Source organism: Bos taurus, chromosome 5, assembly GCF_002263795.3.
Source record: "Bos taurus isolate L1 Dominette 01449 registration number 42190680 breed Hereford chromosome 5, ARS-UCD2.0, whole genome shotgun sequence".
Lineage (NCBI taxonomy): Eukaryota > Metazoa > Chordata > Mammalia > Artiodactyla > Bovidae > Bos > Bos taurus.
Window position 1 is genome coordinate 54,573,144 of NC_037332.1, and position 24,514 is coordinate 54,597,657.

The following is a 24,514-nucleotide window of genomic DNA, read 5'->3' on the forward strand; positions in this document are numbered from 1 at the left end:
CTAAAAATTTACAGTGGAGAAAAAGCATACCTGTATCTTACTGGTGTTCAGTTATGCATGCTTGGCAATGAATAAAATACATGATAACAACCACAATAATAATGATTAAAGGAAAGAAAAACACAAGAGAAGTAATTTAAGTAGCCAAAGGATTCAACTCACCAATCTTATGTGGTGATCACATGTCATGGAGTATATGTGAAATGAAAGTGTGCAGTAGATAAAATCTCCCTTTCTGTTTGTCTTTCAAAGTTTGTCTGTCTCAGCCCACGGAGGCTGACTTTGGTCTTCAGAAATAGAGGTGTTTTCTAGCCCAATGGGCCTGAAATGCATGTGAATGAACTATTTCATCAGGTCCTGAACTAAAAATTCAGAATACAAAACCATAAAACACAAAATGGATCTGTCCAAACACCACAGGGAAAACTGGCCCTACAAGAATTATTGAGAGAGACAGGATACATGTCTGCATAAAAATACGTTTGTTAGTGTTTCAAGGGTTCAAGGGCTTCCCCAATGGCTCAGTGGTAAAGAATCCACCTGCAGTGTAGGAGACACAGGAGAAGAGAGTTTGGTCCCTAGGTTAGGATGATCCCCTGGAGTAGGAAATGGCAACCCATTCCAATATTCTTGCCTGGAAAATTCCATGGACAGAGGAGCCTTGTAGGCTACAGTGCTTGGGGTCACAAAGAGTTGAATACAACTGAGCACATGGTGGTGATGCTAGAACCTGCCTGCCAATGCAGGAGATGTAAGAGACACAGGTTCAATATCTGGGTCAGGAAGATCCCCTGGAGAAGGCCATGGCAACCTACTCCAGTATTCTTGCCTGGAGAATCCAGTATTCTTGAATAAATAAAATGGACAAGGGAGCCTGACAGGCTACAGTCCATAAGGTCACAAAGAGTTGGATGTGACCAAAGGGAGTTGGCACACGCATGCACGAGCATACGGTGTTTTTCGATTGGGTTGGATCACTAGGATAAGGATTCATGGATATATCAATGATAGATGATTCCCCCCCACCCCAGGCTTCAGAACCTGATGCTGCCTGAGATGTGGTACTATCTCATCACATGTCCTCCTGCATGGGAGATGCTTTGGGATACAAGAAGTTATGAGAGTCCCGCCTTCCCTCAGTGGTCCGGTCAGATTTATATGCTACAGACAATAATCCGGGCTAATAGGGAGTCTTAGCAATTCGTGTGGCATGAACAGTTGTTCTTGTAGACTTGGGAGAAGGGTGATGACCTTTCTTTCTTCAGATGTGAAACTCCCACCAGTGCAGTCTGTGTGGTTCTCCCTTGGCGTTTGTCACCCGTCTCACTCCAGGGTAGGACTCATGTCTGCTCCCTCAGCAGCCCAGTCCATTCTCTGCCACATAGGAGGTTCTGATTAAACATCTCAGTGGACGAGACATCTCGGGCCCTTGTGCGGAAGTAGAGATCTGAGCAAGGAATGGGGCCCCCAGGTTTCCTTTGACTCACGCTAATGACCCACCTGACCTGAAGCAGAGCTAATGAACTCTGCTTTATCGGGAGGAGCAGTGTAGATGTCTGCCAGTCCACCTCGTGTGGTTCCGGTGAAGGATCAAGTGTCAGGTTGTACATGAAAGGACTCAGGACAGCGTGAGGAGCCGCAGCTGCTGCTGATACAGTCAGAGTGCACTAGGGAGCAGGGAGGGGGCCCGTGCGCCGTGGAGTCTAAAACAGGAGAGTCACAGGAGGAAGGAAGAATTTAGAAACATTATCCTGGAGGCAATAGATGAGGGAGGGAGAGAGAGCTTGGCATTTGGGATGAGTGGTCAAGGAAAACTTTTGCTCTCTTCAAATGGTTAAAAACAATCAGTGAGCACTCAAATAAGGGCCTCCCTAGTGGCTCAGTTGGTAAAGAATTTTCCTGCAATGCAGTAGATCCAGGTCTGATCCCTGGGTTGGGAAGATCCCCTGGAGGAGGAAATGGCAACTACTCTAGTATTCTTGCCTGGGAAATCCCATGGACAGAGAAGCCTAGCAGGCTATAGTTAATGGGGTCACAAGAGTTGGACATGACTTAATGACTAATCCAAGACCACCACTCAACTACAATTAATAAATGAACAACATTCCCAGCCTGAAGGTTTACATAACTGTAAGATGGGTTCAGAGCACTCCGATGTGCTGCATTGTTGCTTAGCGGGTCAGTCGTGTCTGACTCTTTGTGACCCCATGGGCTGTAGCCTACCAGGATCCTCTGTCCATGGGATTTTCTAGGCAAGAATACTGGAGGGGGTTGCCATTTCCTTCTCTAGGGGATCTTCCTGACCCAGGGATAAAACCTGTGTCTCCTGCATTAGCAGGTGAATTCTTTACCTCTGAGCTTCTGAGGAAGCTCTGTTCTTAATGCTGGAGAACAAAGGAAAACTTGGCTTCTGCTGTCCAGGGGCTTTGAATAAATGTAATGGGCAGACACAATAAAGAATAAAGACATCTCCAAGGAGGAGATGCCCTGGATGATAGAAGCAGAGGAAGGCTGTCCTTTCAATGTGTAGAGTGAAAGGGTGAGTGAGGTCTGGACCTGAAAGGAGATTGGGTACTTTGACAGGGATCAGCTCAAGTGTTTTACAGGTTTGGAGAGTAGTTGACTTTTTTTTAAAGCAGGGGAATGAAATCATTGCAGTTCAATTTAGCACAGATTCTGCTTCTCTACTGTTTTTCAAGTAGTCATTAAGCAGTGTTCATATTCAGAGTCAAGGGCCATAGTCAACTCAATAACAAAGCTTTGATGATTAACAGTTATGATTTGCCAAATGCCTATTATCCATCCACCTTTAGGGCTGTCTGTCCCCTGAGCCCTGCCGTGTGCTAGGGCCACACTTCTAGTTTTCCACAAAAGGAAATTGACGTGGAGTGGGAATCATGTGAGCCTTGACTTCTGTATGCTAAAAGGAGTAGAGTTGAACTAATGACTAGAAGTCAAATAATGCAGTATGACGTTATCTGTGTATGGAATCCAGAACTGTATCAAGTGGGAATTCTGTCCATGAGCGTGCATTTTTTGTTATATTCCCAAAATCAGATTAATGAAAAATCAGTTTGGGAGACTTAAGAGACTATTGCCTGGTTTCTTGGCACAGAGTTTATTTAAATAATTCATCACATTCAGTTTATAACTCTTAAAGTATATTGATATTTTAATAGCCCACAGCTCAGAAACAAAGCTGCATGTGGGAAAGACAAGCATTTGTATATGATTTCAAGTGATGGTGTAGCTACGTAATTTTATAACCATGAGGTAAAAGCTTAAAGGTAAAAACGGGTTTTTTTTGGTTTGTTTAATCAAAATCTGTATAAGTTAGTATTTGAAACGAGGTCATCATATAAATTAAGGGAAATTTCGGAGAAGCTTCAGCCAAAATTAGAACTTAAATTTCTGGGGAATCAGGCTTCTAATAAAGTGGACACAAACTATATCCCATCTTTACCCACATGTGGGTGTAGATAAGCCTAAGGAATTTGCACCTTAACTGGAAAATTCATCCCCAAATGTATGCTCTCCATATGAGAATAAAAAGGACTAGTGTCTTCATATGTGAAGGACATTGCATTCAAGGACCACCACCTTCACCAGTACAAACAAACCAGACATTATTGTGTTTCATGGCAATGAGCTCCCTAAGCCCAAGTCCTACAAAACAAACACATAAGCATCTTAATATGATAAGTTGTAATCTTTTATTAGGTTTTAAAATGTTTATATGATATTTTGCACACAAGAGAGCTTACTGTACACAGAGCCATATGTGTAATACTCTTACGTTTATCCTCACTTTTAGTCATAAACTGATCCCCAGAATACACGTTTGCTAGGTTTTTGAATTTCGATTTACAGTGGTTGTGTTTGAAACATAAATATGTGATCATGTTGTGGCTCTTTAAACCCTTTAGGAATTTCCCATTGTTCTTAGGTCATGAGCAAAAATCCTTCTCAAGATAAGCAATGCTCTGCGTGACCTGAGTCTTCTTTTCCCACTGAGCCTTCTCTAGAATCATTCCTCACTTCTAGGAATGTCCTAGCTTGTTCCTGCCTCAAATCCCTTTACCTGGAATATTCACCCTCCCCCAGCTTTTGCTAAGTCCACCTTCCACATTGTTATGTCTTCTCTGTTTATAGTATCTACCTTGTTATATATTCAGTCTCTTTTTTTTTTTCTGTTGTATATTTGTGATTCTTTCATATCCATTTCCCCCATCAGAGTGAAACCTTATAAAGCTGAGATCTTGTCTTTCTTCATCCCAGTTGTTACTCTGCTGTGGAGCTCAGCGCCTGGCATATGGTAAACAGTCCACGTTTGTTGAATGAATGACTGAATCAGTTTCCCAGTCTAAATTAACATATAGTTAATTGCAAAAGAAACTAGTCAGTTAACCTTTTTGTTCTTATCTCTCTGCACACACTTAAAATTGTTTTTATTAACAGAACTTATTTCCAAAGTGACAACATTCTTAGACTTGACTTGGTGGCCCATTGGGCACCTTTCTTCAATGGTAGTTTAGGAGCCCATAAAATTGACCTGCTAGCCCTCAAACTTGATTTTCCAGTATAGCTTGCTGCAAGAGCTCCTGTATTACCAGTGTTTATCCTGAATCTATACCATTTTCTCATCCTTTTCCTCAATTTTACATTAGCCTTTTGTTGGCTGCTTTGAAGTATCAAATGCAACTCCTGCCAGAGATCTCTCTCTGCTGAATGAGGCTTGTGCTGCCAAGACAGACAAAACAAAAAGTTACAACCAGTTGCTTTGCATGTTTGGGGAGGCAAGACTGAACATGTGTCTGTATCCTGGCCTCATTACTTTTCCTCCTTCTCTTCCTTCTTTCACAATCTGTGCTGTCTTCCATAGTCAAGAGGTTCAGGCTCTCATTGTTTGTTAGAGAGACCAGAACAATGACACAGGGCTCTAACCAGCACCTCCCTTTCTCTCTCTCTCTGCAAGTTGCTTAAGTACTAAATTTAAGACATGAAAAAAAGGGCAGTTATAAATATTAGCACCTCCTTTCTAGCACTTCCAAGCAACTGCCTTGCTTCTCCTTCCCTCTCCAGAAACCTTTAGCTGATAGAGTAGTCTCTAGAGTGAGATTGAAGGCATTGTAAAATGAAGGTAATATTCATGGCAAGTACCATCTAGCACAGGATAAGCCTGGTATACATTCTTGGACTGTCAGGTTTACTGTGGGTAAGCAATTTTAAATGGTTTTATAACAAAATGAACATACAGAGTTAGAATAAAAATGAGCATAACTTTTTTAGAAAAAGTAAGATGCTTTTGTAGTTCATCACTGATGGCCGTGATGTCCTGCTCAAGGTCCTGACCTGGGAGGGAGGGCAGTACTCTTTAAAGACAAATGCATGTTTACAGAATCAGGACATTCGGCAGTTCACCATATAAGTCCCTCTTTTCTTTTATTCTCCTCCTATCTATCTATCTTGCTTTCACTTCATCACCGTCCATATGTAAACATCAGTAAAAAGGTGAGGGAAATGCTTTGCTAGATTATATAATCCGTCAGAACCCGTGTCTTGTTAGTCTTGAGTGTTTGCATGCAGTCCTTGTAACTTTGAATTAGAAGAGACATTTCTCCCTGTGGAGACATCTCTGGAAGAGAGATTATCCAGCCTCCTCTTCAGCACTTTCAGGGACAAAAGCCCACTCCTGCATGAGGAGCCATTCCATTTGGAATAGTTTTAATTGTTGGGAATCTTTATTTGTTAAGCTGGGCTCTTTCTCTCAACAGCTTCTGCCTCTTCTCCTAGTTCTGTGCACTGGGGAGAACAACTCCAGTCTATTTTCTACATTCAAGCACTTAGAAGTCTTAACTTGTCAGGGCTGCTTAAAGCTTTCTCTTCTAGCACGAGTTCTAATTCCCATTTTCTGGATGACATGGGGTCTAAACCAGTGCGGTCCAGGAGCACTTTCTGTGATAATGGAAACATGTGTGGTCCACCATGGTGTGGCCTGCATGTGTCCCTGCTGCACACATGGAGACTGCACGTGTGAAATGTGGCTGGTGTGACTGAGGAATGGAATTTTAAATTTTATGTGAAGAGCCACACATGGCCCGTGGCTATTACAGTGGCTAGTGCAGATCTAGACTCTGAACGTCTTCCCCTTACACTCATCCTCTCGTATGACACTAAAACCCAGTGCTCGGAGCAAAATACCTGAGGTGTGGTCTAATGCAGAATATGGTGGACCATATCTCTTGACCAGAATATGGGATGATAATGAAGTGTAAGATTAAATTAGCTTTCTAAGGACTGTGATGTATTGTTGACGCATACTGAGTTGTGGTCAGCCAAGATCCCCAAGTCTGTTGTCATTCTCCTAAGAACTGCCTCCAAGTAGGCCTTTATAAATGCTTGATTAAAAATTCGAAACACTGCCTTTCCCCAGCTTAATTTCACTAGTTGCTTCTAGACTATCATTTTAGTCTGTTGAAGGGCTTGGGATCATGACACTTGCAGTCCTGCTGTGTGTGCACTTGATTATTCACATCTCTATCTGTATTCATACAAACACGGACAGCAGACTTAGCAGCAGCCACTTAGCATCTTCCCCAAAGGTCTGTGCCAGTCTGTGACTGAAGACTCAGCGTGTGAACTCGCTTGCCTGTAGGATCATCACCACCACGTGTACTTTCTCTTGTTCACAAGGACAAGTTAAGTACTTTATTAAACCAAAACATTCTGTGATGTTCCTTCCTAGTCCATTGGTCTGTGGACCGTATCAGAAAAAATAAAATGACTTTCATTTAGCCTGATATGTTCATACAGGATGAATCCTCTGTATGATAGCTCTTTACTAATTTGACGTTCAGAATAATGATGCCATGTTTTCTGGTTCATAGTATCATCTTAAGGTAAAATTTACATAGGCTAATATTTTTGTTAGAATATCTAATTTGTATATCTAAGAGAAAAGCTGGTTTTATTCAATGATCAGATGACTATTGAAAACATCCTATAAGGCCTGGTGGACTGAGCACTTTTGCTTCACTCTGCTGTAAACAAGAACCCCCTTAAAATGAAAATAAAGGAAGCACACAGACAGGAATAAAGACAAACAGGAGGAGAGAGAGTCCAAACAAAAGATGCCACAACAATTTTTCAAGCAAGAACACCAATTGTAAATGGCTTAGTGAGAGTGGATCCCAAAATAAACGCTTTTCTTGCTGCAAAAATGCTTCTGTGAATGCTTCAAGAATTCAAAGCTGGTCAAGAAAGGGGTGCAGGATAGGACTGAAAATGGGGGATTGGTGAAATGGACCTCCAGATTCCCCCTCCAGAACTTAAAGCCAAGTGACCGCCCTTCCTTTAATGGAGGCAGAAAACTGGAAGTTTACTTTCTAGAGAGTTGAAAAAACTTCTTGGGGATATGCGGCACAGGCCCAGCTGAGGCTAGGGGTGAGGCTTGAGGATAGCATCTTCTGCAATCAGGGAAGTTAAGTCCAGTCTGAATATGAGGGTGACAGTCCTCCTCTTAGCTTACGTTTCTGTTCACCTTCCTAGAGACTAGCCTTCAGGCTTATTACACCAGCCTTGAGGCTGGATGGCTTGAGCCATCAGACAGATGTGTATGGATCCATTGTGAAACAGACCCTGCTCAGCCAGCTTTTGGGGGCTGCTTTTCACTAAATATGAGCAGATAGCCAGTGACCACTGGCTTTTTTTTTTAATATTAATTTTTATTGGAGTATAGTTGCTTTACAATGTGGTGTTAGTTTCCACTGCGCAGCACAGTGAATCAGCTATATGTATATATATCCCCTCCCTTTATGGATATCCTTCCCATTTAGGTTATCACAGAACATTGAGTAGAGTTCCCTGAGGTATGTAGTAGGTTCTCATTAGTTATCTACTTTATACATAGTAATCATTGATAGAATTCCTATAAGTCGAGTCAGAGTCTGAAATACATGGGAACAGGGAACCAGGGACAATGGAGGGAGATGGGAACTTCGAAACAACCTGTATCTCTAGAAAGAAGAGAGAACATATATATCCACTAAACAAGAAAAGTGTGGTAAATAATAATAAATATTTCAGAAAAGAAGAACGGGACTCTTAAATGTAATAGCAGACTGAAACTGAGGAGGAAATGGAAATTATTTTTTAAAAAGTAAGTATAACAGACACTTTAAAAAGATAATAGAAATGTTGGAAGGAGGTTGAAAAACTCTCTAAAAGAAGAACCAAAAGACAAAAAGATGGAAAACGGGAGAGGAAAAAATAAGAAACTTAGAGGATGAACTAGGAAATCTATAGAATTCACAAAGAGACATCTATGGAAATAGAAAAGAGGAAATTATCAAAGAGACAAAAAAATTTCCCAGAGCTAAAGAACATACATTTCTAACTTGAGAGACCATACTGAGTGCCTTCAAATGAAAATTTTAAAATGACATATACTGAGGGAATCTTACTGTGCAATTTTAGAATATCACGATTAAGGAGAAGCTCTGAGAGGAGGAAAATTAAAATGCAAAGCAGGTCACCTGTAAGGATCAGCAGTGGTCCTCCCAGTGTGAACCTCACAGCATCAGTGTCACCTGGGAACTTGGTAGAAATGCAGATTCTCAGGTCACCCTCAGACCTACTAACACAGAAACACTGAGTGTGGGGCTCAACAATCAGTACCTCAGCAGGCCTCTGCCCCACTTCTGATGCCTGCTGCAGTTTAAGAACACTGCTGTTGAGAAGCTGTGTTTCTTCTGCTCCCCAGACTTAACATCCTTGAGTGTTGTGACAGAGTAAAACAGTCTTCAGAATCCTAAGGAACAGGATTTCTCGTCTCAGCTCTGTCCACAGCCAGCTGTCAATAAAGACATTACCAAGTATGAAAAAAGAACATGTCTCTGCACTTGATTTTTTAGAAAGCTAGTGAAGGATATACTTCAGGAAAATAAGAATAAACCAAGAAAGACTGGGCAACCAGGCAGTGGGACTCTGACAGGAAAGAAGTCCCCTGCCAAAGTGAGACCAGGTTCTGTAAGAGGCTACGGTTTTATAGGACGGTTGTGTGAAGCCTCTGCAGTGAATCTGGTCATTTGCAGAATTTGTCATCCCAGTCCACAACTCCTTAGAGCTGGAAGAGGACTTTTCCTTCCATTTCCTCCCACTGACAGTGAGAAGATCAGTTCACTCCGTATGGTAGATCAAGACACACAAGTGGGAACAGAATCAGAATCTCCTTGCTGGGGAACTGTGCTATGATCTGCTGCTTCAAAGAGACCCTACTTTTGGCAGGTTGACTGACATGTGGAATCCCAGTGTATGTTCACTTTTTCTGGCTGGAAGCTGTAGTGATGATACTGCTTTCTGATGTACATACGCATCTTGAACCACAGTTTAGGTACATCCTTACTGGCCAATCTAAAGCTTGATCTAGAGTTTTTAAGACTAATCAAGATTTATTTGGTCACTTCATGGTCATGAACCCATTTATTTAATTCTTGAGTTTTGAGAACCAAAGATGAATCAGAGATTTTCTTCTATCACAAGTAAACCACAAGCTTGTGGGAAGACTTAAAGTCACAGATTAGTCACAGCAGTGGTCTGACCTGTGAAAATGACTGTGGAAGACCCTGCCTCAAAAGAGAGGTAGGGAAAAAAATTTTAATTTATTAGAGTTAATTTTTATCGTATATAATTCAGTTATTTCAAATTCAAACAATTGTTCAGTAAGTATCTTGTTTAGGATCCTGGTGTCTTCTAGGACCTGTCCTTAAATTTTGTTTACATGAAAGGACTGAATAGAATGTATATTTGGGGGATCAAAAAAAGGATTGTTTTGTGTGTGGCACAAGGGCATTTTCTACCTATATTCTTTTACCTATATTCTTTTTTCAATCTTGTAAAAGTGAAAGTGTTAGTTGCTTAGTCTTGTCCAACTCTTGTGACCCCATGAACTATAGCCTGCCAGGCTCCTCTGTCCATGGAATTCTCCAGGCAAGAATACTGGAGTGGGGTTGCCATTTCCTCTTCCAGGGGATCTTCCCAACCCAGGGACTGAACCCGGATCTCCTGCATTGCAGGCAGATTCTTTACTGTTGGAGCCACCCGGGCCCTCATTATTGGAGGATCTCTGTATTAAAACTTTGTGGGCATCTTTATCGTGTTCTTGATCCCAAAGATAATTATATTTTTCTATTGAACTGGCGTTTAGCTGAAAGAATGGATTCTGTGCTCCTTACAGATCACTAATGCTTCATCAGGAATCTGTCTCCTTGCAGAAGCTTCCTCAATTGGCTTTATCCTTTGATGCTACAGGACCCAGTGGACCAGTCTAAACATGTGTTCTTTTAATGAAACTTATTAATTATATTTTTAGAAAAAAGATGAGCAGAGACAGTTTATTTTTATCTGCACGGGAGAGGTTCTTTGCTAAAAGAAGCCTAATATAACGGGGTTAGTTATTCCAGCCAAGGTAGTTTTCAAGGAAGCTTTTTTTTTTTTTGGTGGGGATGGGGAGAAAAGAGAGGTTATTTTTGGAAATACAAACGACCTTTAATGTATTTGCAAATGTAATGTTTTCTTTTACAACTTGTAATACCTTTATAAATGGTGTTAAACTGGTGACTTACAAGTTATATATAGCAATCAGCATTTCCTTGGGGCCTGGCCGATTGTCCCAGTTCGTACAGTTAATGTGCTTGTTCCCTGGTTGTATGGAATGACCATGGACTCAGGAATTTGTTGGCTGCAATAACTGAACTAGACTTCATGGATGTGGTCAAAGTAATGTATTCTAAGAAAAGAGGGCATTGCAGCATGTTTAAAAAAAATGGTTTCAGATTAAATTTCACTGCACATATCCTCTCTAAAAGGAAAATGCCACATGTGCATACCTTCTCTAAACAGCCAAACTTGCATGACTTTACACAACAAACTGCAGAACCTTCAGCTGCCTTTATGTTGTCTAACAGGCAGGAGACAGTTGAGACCATTGACAGATATCTCTTATTCACCAAGAAGCTACAGTTTAGTTGGTTTCAGGATTAATTGGTTTCAGGCATTCCAGTGTGATAAAACTTGATATTCTGGTTCCTCACGAAGAGTCTTCCACTCTGGGACTCTGCTCTCCAACTTTGGAAAAAAACTAACGCAGTTTATGTCCACTTAAGACTGCATGAGGGCTTCCCAGGTGGCTCAGTGCTAAAGAATCTGCCTGCCAACATGGGAGACACAGGTTCAATCCCTGGGTTGGGAAGATCCCCTGGAGAAGGAAATGGTAACCCCCTCCAGTATTCTTGCCTGGAAAATCCCATGGACAGAGGAGCCTGGTGGGCTACAATCCATGGAGTCTGAAAAGAATCAGACACAACTGAGTGACTAACAGTTTTCACACCTTTACATTCTTTGCAGGGTTCAGAGTATGAGAACAAACAGACACATTTCTCACACATGAGAATTACACATTTTGCCATGTTCCTAGGGATTGCAGACATGGAAATGCCATAACTGGGCTATTCTGGTCAGTGGCATCTTACATCTGAGCAAGAGGGGGCCCTAGTCTGCTTTCGAAGGGGACCCCTTGAGGACTCTCGTATACACAAGACAACACACGGGGCAGTGAGTCACGTGGAGGGGAACTGGGTCCCAGTGTCCAGAGGCTGCAGAACTTGAAACCTGAGCCCATATATCAGTGGAGGAGAAAGCACAGCCTGAGCCCTGCAAACCAGAGGAAGAATGGGGCTATCCCTCACAAAATGGGTGTCCAGGCAGACCACACTGTTCCCCCCATCCCTCCTCTGCACCTCCTCCTGCCTGTCCCCAAGCCCATCTTTCTCCCCACTGCTGCCAGAGTAGCCTCTCCAACATGTCCGTCAGCTGTTGTCAGCCACCATGTGAAGTCCTCTGTCCTCGCCCCTCTGCATGAGTGATCTTGAGATAAAGGCCAAATGACTAACGTGGTTTACAGGGTCCCACTTGACCTACTCTCGTCTCCTCCCAGCTCCTCACTCTTGTGCTTCCTGTTTCTCCCGTCTCCACTCAGGACCTCCCACCATCAAGGCTTTCTTCCATTTCTTGAAGGGGAAAACGCTTTGCCTTGCTCTCACTTCCTTTTTTTAATATTCCCTTTTGTTTATATTTTATTTTAAATTAATTTTTATTGGAGTATGCAGTGTTGAGTTGGTTTCTACTGTACAGCAAAGTGAATCAGCTGTACGTATACGTATAGTCCCTCCCCTTTGGATTTCCTTCCCATTTAGGTCACCACAGAGCATTGAGTAGGGTTCCCTGTGCTATACAGTAGATTATCATGAGTCATCTGTTTTATACATAGTACTGTAAATATGTCAACCCAGTCTCCCAATTTGTTCCACCTCCCCTTCCCCTTTGGTATCCATGTTTGTTCTCTGTGTCTGTGACTCTGTTTTTGTTTTGCAAATAAAATCATCTATACCATTTTGCTAGATTCCGCCCACATGCATTAATAGACGATATTTATTTTTCTCCTTCTGACTTATTTCACTCTGTTGACAGTCTCTAGGTCCCTTGCTTCTGCTCAGAGCACTGCTGCTGCTGCTAAGTCGCTTCAGTCGTGTCCGACTCTGTGCAACCCCATAGACGGCAGCCCACCAGGCTCCTCTGTCCCTGAGATTCTCAGGCAAGAATACTGCAGTGGGTTGCCATTTCCTTCTCCAATGCATGAAAGTGAAAAGTGAAAGTGAAGTCGCTTTCTGGGACCCCATGGACTGCAGCCTACCAGGCTCCTCCATCCATGGGATTTTCCAGGCAAGAGTACTGGCCTCCCCTTTGCCAGGGGAAGTTTGCTGGTGCCCACACCCCTCCCGCCGCTTTTTAGGAGTCTGCCCTTTCGTCTTCACGTGTCCCTGTGGTGGCTGCTTCCTCTTGCCTGCCTGTTCCCCCAACTAGAATTGCAGTGCTGTGAGGTCAGGGATGACATCCCTCTTGTTCTCTGCCAGGCCATCAGCACACTCAGAGCAAATACCACCATATAAAAGTGGTAAGTTGGGTTTGGTTCTGCTTAAAGGTATTTGGCAAAGTAGGCTGAAAAATGAAGTTAGCGACAGAGTGAGACCATCATTGTTGGACCTGAGAAGCCAAGGCTGAAATACCTGGGCCTCCTGTTTTTCCCATGGCCTCTGAGCAGCCTAAGGCCACCATCTGCATTCCAACTGACCCAGCCCCCAAGTCTGTATTTGTCCACAAGGGACTGATTATACTTGACCTCAGCAGTGATGTGACCAAGGAACGCCTTGTACTATCAACAAGCATAAATAACCAAAATATTCGTGGACCTTAAGATGGATTTGCACAAGGCTGAGATGCCTTCCATTGCTAAGAGTACAGGTTTTTGTTCAATGGAAGGATGGCATTTCCTCATTAACTTAAGTAATGGAAAAAGATACACAGTTTTGTTATTTGTTAAAAGATTGCACATCTTCTGCCAAAAATATTATTTAGCTGCAGTGCTTTTAATGTGTTCATTAATTTTGGCATTTATCCATATTTGGAGAAAAATTGAAACTTAGAGTTGAATTGAATCTTTGTCTCCTACAAGTGGTTATTTGTGACCCCACTCTGTTATGAAATACATTTATTTTGAGGATTTTAAGTGATTAAAAAGATTTTTTAAACTCATTTTTTTTAATGTAGTTGTCTTTTTTAAAAACCCTTCTTGTTTGGTAGAGAACAAGTTTGTTTGTTTTTTTAAACTGGTACATATCAGGTGGTTATTTGCCAGTTAATCCGAGAGCTAATATGAAACTGGTATTTGGATTTAATTCAGTTCCATTAGAACAGAGTTAAAATTTTGTGATACAGGGCCCATTATCCTGGCAGTTGTGAGGGATTTTTGTACTGGGACATAGCGCTGACAAAGACGCACTGTACAGGCTCCATTTATAACTGAGCACTTTCACACTGCAATTTAGGAGGTGTGCAGCTCAGGAAATTGCCGGCTTTGGCCCGAGCACACTTTAACTGCAAGGAAAATTTTATTCGTCACTCAAGTAATTGGCAGTTTTAATACCTTGTTCATAATTACCTTATAAACAAACGAATACACAAACCAAAGATTGTGTGGCCTGTTATCTAACTTGTAGCCTTCTTTGAGCAACGTGATAGACACCTGTGGGTCTCCCTCTCCCTCCCACCAATTACTAGTTTGCTCCATTTATTGCGAACCTATGGCTATTTCTTCTTGTTGTTAAATAGAAGCATAGCTCTGCTAGCTAGGCCCAAACAACCTGGGGACCAAAACCAGCTGCAGAGGTTGATGGGAGGCAGTGCCTACAGACCAGACAGGGAGGGAAGGAGATGAGAGGGGGTACTTCAGGCTTACTATGCTGTTTGGTGGAGGGGACATCCTGGTAATGCAAACATTTGGGCTAAATGCATTTAAGAGAACATTTTTGTCCCCCGAAATGTGGTTTTTTTTTAAACCCACACACCCTGACCCTGTGGCCCTGTGGCTTGTCTGTTGGACTGAATCCATCTCCGGGACGTAGAAACTGACTAATTGTCTCACTTGCCTTACCCTGTACCTCACAGCTAGATCAAGGGGTTTACATGATGATGAATCCAGATGCGGGAAATGGTCAGAATCAGAGGTCGTGGCTGACTTAACTCTAAACAAAGTCTGTTAAGACTTTATGGGAATCTCAGGAGCTTGATAATTGTAACTTATACATGGGACTGCTAATCCCCCCGCCTTTTGCTTAACCTTACTATTTTCACAGAGTTCAGCTATTAGGATATAAATCACCCATGCCTGTTGCCTTATGTAGGATTATTTTTTAAATGGCATTAGATTTTTAGATGACTTGGGTTAAAAAAGACAATTCCCTGACAGTCCTTAGAGGTAACACATCGAAGTTTTTCAACACTGTTTTGAGAATTTTGTTAGTGCTTTGTTATTGGAATAGATTTAAAATGTATGGCCTGTTTTCTCCCCTACTGGGAAAAGCAGCACCTGACATTTGTAGGTAATTGGGAAGCTGGCCTTCTACTCTGTTGGGTGCCAAACACATGCAAACTCCTGGGTTCCTCTTAATCCACCTGGGGTGAGACCCCATTTCTAGGGCCTCCTTAGTGTTGGCATTGGAGAAGGAAATGGCAGCCCACTCCAGTATTCTTGCCTGGAGAATCCCATGGACAGAGGAGGCTGGCAGGCTACAGTCCATGGGGTCACAAAGAGTCGGACACAACTGAGTGACTGGGCACACAGTGTTGGCGTGATGATGGCTCAGTGAGGGAGGCTGGCAGGCTACAGTCCGTGGGGTCACAAAGAGTCGGACACAACTGAGTGACTGGGCACACAGTGTTGGCATGATGATGGCTCAGTGAGCTGGTGTGCACCCCCAGAGGAGTTTGGAATCAGTAGTTCAGCATTTTTGCAAGTGTGAGAAGTTGCAGGCCCTTCTGGAGGTGCATCTTCATGTAAGCACTTTCATACCAAACTATGTTTGTATTCAATGAAACAGCCTTCAGGGAGTGCTACGGGACCAATAGGGAGTTACTCTGCGAGGTGGGAGAGCTTAGACTTCATAGGTTAAAAGCTATAGTTCCTAATTTAAACACCAGAGAGATGTTGTTATGATTAAATGGCATAATATATGAAAAATGTCTAGCATAGGTCTTGGCTTTTAATATGTCCTCAGTGTTACTAGATTCCTTATATATTCTAAAATGGGCTTCCTGCCCTGCCTGCGAACACAGATGTAAGAGACACAGATTCGATCCCTGGGTTGGGAAGATCCCCTGAAGGGGAGGGCATGGCAACCCACTGCAGTATTATTGCATGGACAATCCCATGGACAGAGGACCCTGGTGGGCTGCAGTCCATAGGGTCTCAAAGAGTCGGACAGGACTGAAGTGACTTGGCACGCACACATGCACATTCCAAAACTGAGGGGTAGAGACACAGTTTCAAAGGAGCTCACAGTATGGCAGAAGAGACCAACAGCATAAAAAGTGCTGTGTCAGATGCAGCAGAGGATTTTGTGGAAATACACGAGAGGTGCTCCTGTGGTGAGAGGCACATGAATCATAATAATGCAAAAGAACTTAACAATTTACAGACCCAGAAACGTTTTAATGCATCTTTTGTTACCTGAACATTATTGAATGGAGTGTTTCAGTATTAACAAATCTCTGGCCTCGGGCATTAGTATTTGCAAGAATCCTCTGGTCAGAAATATATTAATGAACTCAAAGCACTCTACAAATGTGGCTATTGGTAACAAAGATACACATACAATCTCATGTCTAAATGTTCCTCTTAAGTGAGGTTTACCTAAGACTATGTGTAGAGGTACGCAGATGACACCACCCTTATGGCAGAAAGCAAAGAGGAACGAAAGAGCTTGATGAAGGTGAAAGAGGAGAGTGAAAAAGCTGGCTTAAAACTCAGCATTCAGAAAACTAAGATCATGGCATCCAGTCCCATCACTTCATGGCAAATACATGGGAAACAATGGAAACAGTGAGAAACTTTATTTTTAGGGGCTCCAAAATCACTGCAGATGGTGATTTAATTTTAGACTACAGCCTGAAATTAAAAGAAGCTTGCTCTTTGGAAAAAAAAGCTGTGACCAATCTAGACAGCATGTTAAAAACCAGAGACATTACTTTGCCAACAAAGGTCCATCTAGTCAAATCTGTGGTTTTTCCAGTAGTCATGTATGGATGTGAGAGTTAGACTGTAAAGAAAGCTTGAGCACCAAAGAATTGATGCTTTTGAACTGTGGTGTTGGAGAAGACTCTTGAGAGTCCCTTGGACTACAGGGAGATCCAACCAGTCCATCCTAAAGGAAATCAGTCCTGAATATTCATTGGAAGGACTGATGCTGAAGCTGAAACTCCAATACTTTGGCCACCTGATGCAAAGAACTGACTCATTTGAAATAGAACTGCCTTATGATCCAGCAATCCCACTGCTGGGCATACACACTGAGGAAACCAGAAGGGAAAGAGACACGTGTACCCCAATGTTCATCGCAGCACTGTTTATAATAGCCAGGACATGGAAGCAACCTAGATGTCCATCAGCAGATGAATGGATAAGAAAGCAGTGGTACATATACACAATGGAGTATTACTCAGCCATTAAAAAGAATACATTTGAATCAATTCTAATGAGGTGGATGAAACTGGAGCCTATTATACAGAGTGAAGTAAGCCAGAAGGAAAAACACCAATACAGTATACTAACACATATATATGGAATTTAGAAAGATGGTAACAATAACCCTGTGTACGAGACAGCAAAAGAGACAGTGATGTATAGAACAGTCTTATGGACTCTGTGGGAGAGGGAGAGGGTGGGAAGATTTGGGAGAATGGCATTGAAACATGTAAAATATCATGTATGAAACGAGATGCCAGTCCAGGTTCAATGCACAATACTGGATGCTTGGGGCTAGTGCACTGGGACGACCCAGAGGGATGGTATGGGGAGGGAGGAGGGAGGAGGGTTCAGGATGGGGAACACATGTATACCTGTGGTGGATTCATTTTGATATTTGGCAAAACTAATACAATTATGTAAAGTTTAAAAATAAAATTAAAAAAAAAAAAAGATCCTGATGCTGGGAAAGATTGAAGGCAGGAGGAGAAGGGGATGACAGAGGATGAGATGGTTGGATGGCATCACCAACTCAATGGATGTGAATTTGAGTAAACTCCGGGAGTTGGTGATGGACAGGGAGGCCTGGCGTGCTGCAGTCCATGGGGTCACAAAGAGTCGGACGTGACTGTGCGACTGAACTGAACTGAACTGAATGCCTAGAAATGGCAGCACGTGACTTATGACATACGAAGTTCCACTTAGAGCCTTCAGATTGTTTCGTTGTCCTTGGGCTGTGAAGAAAAGACCCTTCTGTTTAGGTACACTCTGCCATCATCCAAGCCTCTCTCCCTTGACATTTTATTTTCTCTTGCCTAGTAGATAATCTAAGAAGCCCAAGCTGCCTGGTCTGATATGACAGTTAAGATGGTTTTGCACATCAGTTTGGTTCCTGTTTTCTAGCAAGATTGTCATTTAATGTTGAATCTCCCCCTTGAAAACTGTTGTATTGATGACCGTTTGATAGCTTTGACTTGGCCTTTGTCTTGTTTATGTTTGTTTTTTCATTTGTGGTCTAGTGTAGTGATCTTCAGGAGAACTTTCCACGATAGTGGGGATGTTCTGTATGCGTAGTGATCCATTTGACTGATGGCAGGCAAATGTGGCTATTCAGGACCTGACGTGGCTACTGTGACTATGGAACTGAACTTTAACATTTAATTTTAATTTTAATGTAAAGAGCTATAGTAGCTGTGTGGCTTCCATATTGGACACCATGATCTGGTGTTTAAGACAGTGTCAAGCTTTTTTAAAATCTCCTTGTTCCCAGGGATTGTTTAGACTGGCGTGCTCTTAAATAATACTTTTGTAATATTCAAAACCTTGGAGTATATCCACTGGTTTTGAAGAATACAGCAATGCTTTGAAACTTGTTGTTTCTTAAAGAAAAAGAGATTTGTCCATGATGGCTTTTAAAAAGCCCAATCTAATGAGTATTCTAAGTTCATTTGCCCCTATAGTATGTATACTTTTCAGGGACAGAAGTAGAAATGGATTAATAGGGAACTAACCAGTGTCCAGAATGCCAACTTCGTGCTAGTCATTTCACATCTCATTTCATAAAAATGATAAGGAAGAAAGACCATTAACAAAATAACAGAAAGGAAAAAATCAGTTTAAATGCATTGCATTCAGATACCCACAGCTGTTAAACACACCCAGATTTATATAGGAATGTTTTTCATATTTCTAACTTTATGGTCTATTATTTAGTGAAACATTGAAGTGACTAAAGAGTTGCTGTTTTAAAAGTGCTCTTTAGAGCAATCAGTTTTCCATATTTGTGAAGAACAAGTTAGAAATAGTATTTTTCACCTTTCAGATTGTTGTACCATTCATCCTGTTATCTGTGCCATTCTTTAAATCCAGAGCTGGAAACAAAATTGTGGAAATACTACCTGAACATCTGAGACAATTTCAGTCCCTTGAAACTTTGGACCTGAGTGGCAATAATATTTCAGAACTTAAAACTGCACTTCCACCCCTACAACTCAAGTATCTGTAAGTCAAGTTGTTTTTAACAAAATTTTCACCTGTGATGAAAATATTGTGCTACATTATAAAAGAAACAACTTTTATGATAGAGACCAGATAGAGACTTTTTTTTTAACCACTGTCTTCATTTACTTTTTACACTTTTGGATTGCAAAAAATGAGATCTCTTTTGACTACCTAGAGGAACCAAGTGCTTCTTTAAAAAATTAATCGAAAGTAAGCCACTGGTGTGTTTTATTAATAAATGAATTTCACAAAAATTAGATAAGCGTCTCTAACAGATGTTTGTAATCTTCAAATGTTTTATTCACTCTTTCCCTAGAAATATGTGAATCATAGTTGATATTGGCCTTCAGCACCTAAAGAGTTAATTATTTTAATGTCCATTGTAACAAATAATGGCTCAGCCCTCTGAACAAGTGTTTCTGTACAGAGTATGCATGCACTTTAACTTCCCAAAGAGAAACTCAGCTTCAGACTTTGAACAGGTATATCAACAGCAATCGAGTCACATCCATGGAACCTGGGTATTTTGACAATTTGGCTAGCACACTCCTGGTGTTGAAGCTGAACAGGAACCGAATCTCAGCTCTTCCACCCAAGATGTTTAAACTGCCCCAACTGCAACACCTGTAAGTAAAATGTTCTCTTAGATATGGTGTCCTCACCTCCTCGAAACCCTTGGCATCTCCCCCCTAAAATCCACCACGTGGCAGAAGGAGTTTAGAAGCAAGGATGTAGCTACCTTTTCTCTGAGAGCTGGAGGTGTAGAATCTGAATCAGAAAGAGCCTTAGAAGTCACCCAATGCATTCTTCTGCCTGAGAAGGAAGGTTGGGTGTTCCTAAGAGTGGAGGATGTAGTCACTGAACAACCTCCGTATAGAGACATCATGATGGCAGTGAAGATGTGACTGTCCACGGAGCTGCAGATGGCGAGGATAATACCAGCAACTGACTGCAGGGGCCCTGGTAGCTTAAGGAGCTACAAAGAACTGTCTCATTAGTAACGGTGGAGCCTTCTGAACAGGCTCCTACAATATAGTGGTTTTCAGCCTTGGCTGCACATTACAGACACTTGGGGAGCTTATAAAAATCCCAGTGCCCAGACCACACCCTACACCAATTACATTAGAACCTCTGGGAGTAGGATCCAGGCTTCAATAATTTTTTAAAACTCCCCAGGTATTTCCAGGGTGCCAACAAGATTAAGAATGACTGCCTCAAAGAGAAAGCATTAAACACAGGGCAAATCGTGACAGAGGGAAATCAACTTTTGTAAGCGGTTGAACAGGATAAGCTTGACGATCCTGCTCCTGAATAGACCTCATGTTTTAACATGATATTCAGTACTCCCATTCTGGATAACGTTAAAAACCGATATTAATATGTTTAGTTCTACACTGAATGGACAACAGTTTAGAAACTTCAAGTGCAGTCTGGTGTCCGTGTTTTATCATTCTGAAAATGCATCCCATGTGTCGGAAGGAAATTTGTTCACTGCTAATAAATCAAAATTCTTCTCAATAAAAATGTTTAGAAATTTAAAGTATCTTCTGTAATTTAATGCAGGCTAGTTTAACTGTATTGTCGTATGTCACATTTTATTACTGCCTCCAGAATTTGTCGTATAAGCTAACTGTTTAACATCCAATGCAGTGAACTCAACCGAAACAAGATTAAAAACATAGATGGGCTCACTTTCCAAGGGCTTGGTGCTCTGAAGTCTCTGAAAATGCAAAGAAACGGAGTGACAAGACTTATGGATGGAGCTTTCTGGGGGCTGAGCAACATGGAAATCTTGTAAGTGTGGGTGGTCAGTTCCTGCTCAGGCAGTGTGATCCTGAAATGCTCAGTAAGCTTTCAGCAGCTTTTCTTTGAAATCCTGTGTTACAGCCTCATCATTGATAATTTTATAATATTTAGTTTTGTTTCATGTGTTGTGACTGGGAATGTAGAAGCATAGTATTTTGTCGTGATATCTCTGTATAACAAAAGCTACACACCCCACTAGGCATATGTAATAGGTCGTAATCATGTCCCCTTTGAAGAGTCTCGATAATAAACTTAGGATCTTGCTTTTGACTGTCGTTGTCAATATAGGCAGCTGGACCATAACAACCTAACAGAGATTACCAAAGGCTGGCTTTACGGCTTGCTGATGCTGCAGGAACTTCATCTCAGTCAGAATGCCATCAGCAGGATCAGCCCTGATGCCTGGGAGTTCTGCCAGAAACTCAGTGAGCTGTGAGTAGCCTGCTATTCTCCTCAGGTTTGAGAGCAGGAATCATGCCAGAGCATGAGCTTCTTACCACTGATCTGTGAAATTTTCATAACAGAGTTTCCAAGGTGACAGCTTTTTTCTTTTTTGTTCACATGCAACCTAGGCATAGTTTTCTTGTGAGAAGTTGAAGCTAGCTTCAACTTCAGCAACTGCTGTTTCAGTTCTGTGGCACAGGGGCTAAAGCAATGGTGGTGATTTTCAAATAAAAAGATTTTAACTACTAGGATTAGAAATAATGTTTATCTGAGTATTATTAAGAAGGAGGAGTTTTAAAATAAGGATTATTGTGGTAATATATATTACCTGTTTTGTTTTTTTCTACAAATCACTGCTTTGAATTAGAAAATAAAAGCTATTGTTGATTTTTTGTTGTTGTTGTTCGTTTTCTCTTTACAGGGACCTAACATACAATCACTTATCGAGGTTGGATGATTCAAGCTTCCTGGGCCTAAGCTTGCTAAATACATTGCACATTGGGAATAACAGAGTCAACTACATTGCTGATTGTGCCTTCCGGGGGCTTTCCAGCTTGAAGACTTTGTAAGTTACACATTTTGCAAGTTACACATTTTGCTCTCTGTGCATGAAGCTGATTGGTTCCTAAGCATACCTACTTTTCTCCAAGCAGATTTCCTTTGTTGTGAAGGAAATGTGTACAGCCTCAGAAGAAGTGTCTTAATCTTTCCCAGATCAGTTTGATTAAAATCAGTCATTTCATCCATATGTGCTTCTTAGAGGGATTAGAAGAAACAGTGATCAGATTGGTGAGGTGATTACAGTTAGCCTTCTCAGGATCTCCAGGAAGTTGGTAACTGCTCAAGAGGCAAACAATTTTAAATCCACTAATTTTTTCTTCGTAAAAATGCAGATTAAAAATTACCCAGAGCACGAAAGATATACAAAGGGCAGCAAAGGAAGATGCCTGTTTGTGAGACCAGTTCTATCCAGACTTGATCTCTGTCCCAAGAGAAGGAAGAGAGAGTGGGATTAATTGACCTTTGACAAACCTCTCAAATATTCATTTGAATGTTGTGCAATGGGCTCTGGGTTTTTGCACTGTCAGAAACTTTTGCTCTGTACACTATTTGAAGCATTACATAATTGAAAAGTATGTTGTATGCTTTGGCAACCTGCTCCTTGTGTGGTGGGAACGGTGGTTTTAAAGTTCACCGTATTTTTCAGGCTATTCAAGTCTTTCAGAATTTAGTCATCTTGATAGAGGAGTTCATAGGACCAGAGTCAACTATCCTAATTTCAGGCAAAAGTGTAAAATGTTGTTGAGGGAGGAGGTCAGAAGTATGTTGAGGAGAAAAAGAGTTTTCTATTGTTTTGAAAGGGACAGAGATGATATGGGGAGTTATGAGGGATTTATTAGAAATTACATGATCTTTGCTTTCTAAGCATGTCTCTAATAGGGAATGCTTCCTTGGTGGCACAGTGGTTTAGAATCCACCTGCCGATGCAGGAGACACTGGTTTGATCCCTTATCCGGGCAGATTTCACATGCCACAGAGCAACTAAACCCATGAGCCACAACAACTGGGCCCTTACTCTAGAGCCCAAGGGCCACAACTGCTGAAGCCCACACACCCTAGAGAAAGCCCAGACACAGCAGTGAAGACCTACCCAGTGCAACTGTAAATTAATTAATTACATAAATAAAAAACCCAATCTCATCTGGGCCACTTTGATTTAAAAAAAAAAAAAAAAAGGCCTGTATCTTTTGTTACATATCTGGTACCAGTTTCAGTATCTTTCCTTTTTAACTAGAGATCTGAAGAATAATGAAATTTCTTGGACCATTGAGGACATGAATGGTGCTTTCTCTGGGCTTGACAAACTGAAGCGCCTGTGAGTATGATTTGCTTCATAATTTGTGTCACTCTTTGACCCAAACATTTTGTTTTTTGTTTTTGGCCATGCTACATGGCTTGAGGGATCTTAGTTCTCCAACCAGGAATTGAACCCGGGGTCACAGCATTTGAAGCCCTGAGTCCAACCACTGGACCACCAGGGTGTTCCCTAAACATTTTATCTTAATCAGACTCAGTTCCACATACAAGTTGACATCTTTAAAGAGTTGTGAAAAAAGGTGCTTAATCTGGTTGATACCTTTTATCATTTCCCCAAATGACTGCTGTTATACAGGAAGTATATTAATTAGGTTTTCTTCCTTGATTATAGTGCTTTTACTCTGAAACTGGGTTATTGCAGCTGATTTTAATATCCAGATAAGAATTTTCAATTGTCTTGAGAGCTTAGACTCTTGGGATTACTGTTGTGTAAAGGTTAGTGCACTTACTAACTTCAGAATTTGAAATGTCACAGGAATGTTTAAACGAGGTGATCCAGTGACCATTGATCATTGGTGGGTTATCAGTGGATTCCAAGCAGTACAGGATAAAAACATGTTTCTATTTGGCCACAAAATGGCCTTGCAGATGGGCAAATTCTGTGTTTTAAATGAGTAACTTTCAAATTGACATCCATTTAGTTCTAAACTTCTGTGAGTAATGAAGGTATCCATGGAGTGGGTGGGTAAGGAGACAGTCAGTCTCCACTGTTACCTGCTTTATTTATGAGTGTTCTGAGACATTTTACTTGGAATAGGTTTCTGCCTCTTTAAAAAAAATCACTGGTTTACCCATCAGAGTAATTTTTGAATACCTATTTTTGCTGGGTTCTCTTGTCAAGTGCTTTGCAACCATGCTGAACTGAAGTCAGTATCATGGATATGTTTTTTAAGGATGTATTTTTTAATTGAAGAAAATAGAATATTCACAAATGGTTTAAAGAGCAGTTCTTTTCATGAGAATTGCACTCCAAAATGGCTTTTTACTAACTGTTATATTATAACTTTTTTTTTTTTTTTTAAAGAATACTCCAGGGAAACCGGATTCGATCCATTACCAAAAAAGCCTTCACTGGTTTGGATGCATTAGAACATCTGTGAGTAGCAGGAGTTTAGTTACCTTAAAAGACAGTCTGCAATGGTTATCCTCTTATTTGTCATGGAAGATAACACAAACTAGAATGTAATTTTGTTGGTATCCTCTCATATAAAATGTACACATCTATCCATCCTTTGTCTACCTACCTACCTA

General features: G+C 41.3%; 1 protein-coding gene across 2 annotated transcripts in view; it reads left to right on the forward strand.

Annotated features, from left to right (window-relative positions):
- The window catches only part of LRIG3 (leucine rich repeats and immunoglobulin like domains 3), a 52,010-nt gene that overhangs the window by 12,347 nt on the left and 15,149 nt on the right, over positions 1-24,514 (forward strand). For both annotated transcript variants that reach the window (XM_059886208.1, NM_001205591.1), the window contains exons 4-10: positions 19,004-19,135; positions 19,618-19,761; positions 20,786-20,929; positions 21,230-21,373; positions 21,807-21,950; positions 23,181-23,261; positions 24,288-24,359. In XM_059886208.1, the coding sequence (XP_059742191.1) occupies positions 19,004-19,135; positions 19,618-19,761; positions 20,786-20,929; positions 21,230-21,373; positions 21,807-21,950; positions 23,181-23,261; positions 24,288-24,359 (861 nt within the window). The remainder of the gene's footprint in view (positions 1-19,003; positions 19,136-19,617; positions 19,762-20,785; positions 20,930-21,229; positions 21,374-21,806; positions 21,951-23,180; positions 23,262-24,287; positions 24,360-24,514) is intronic.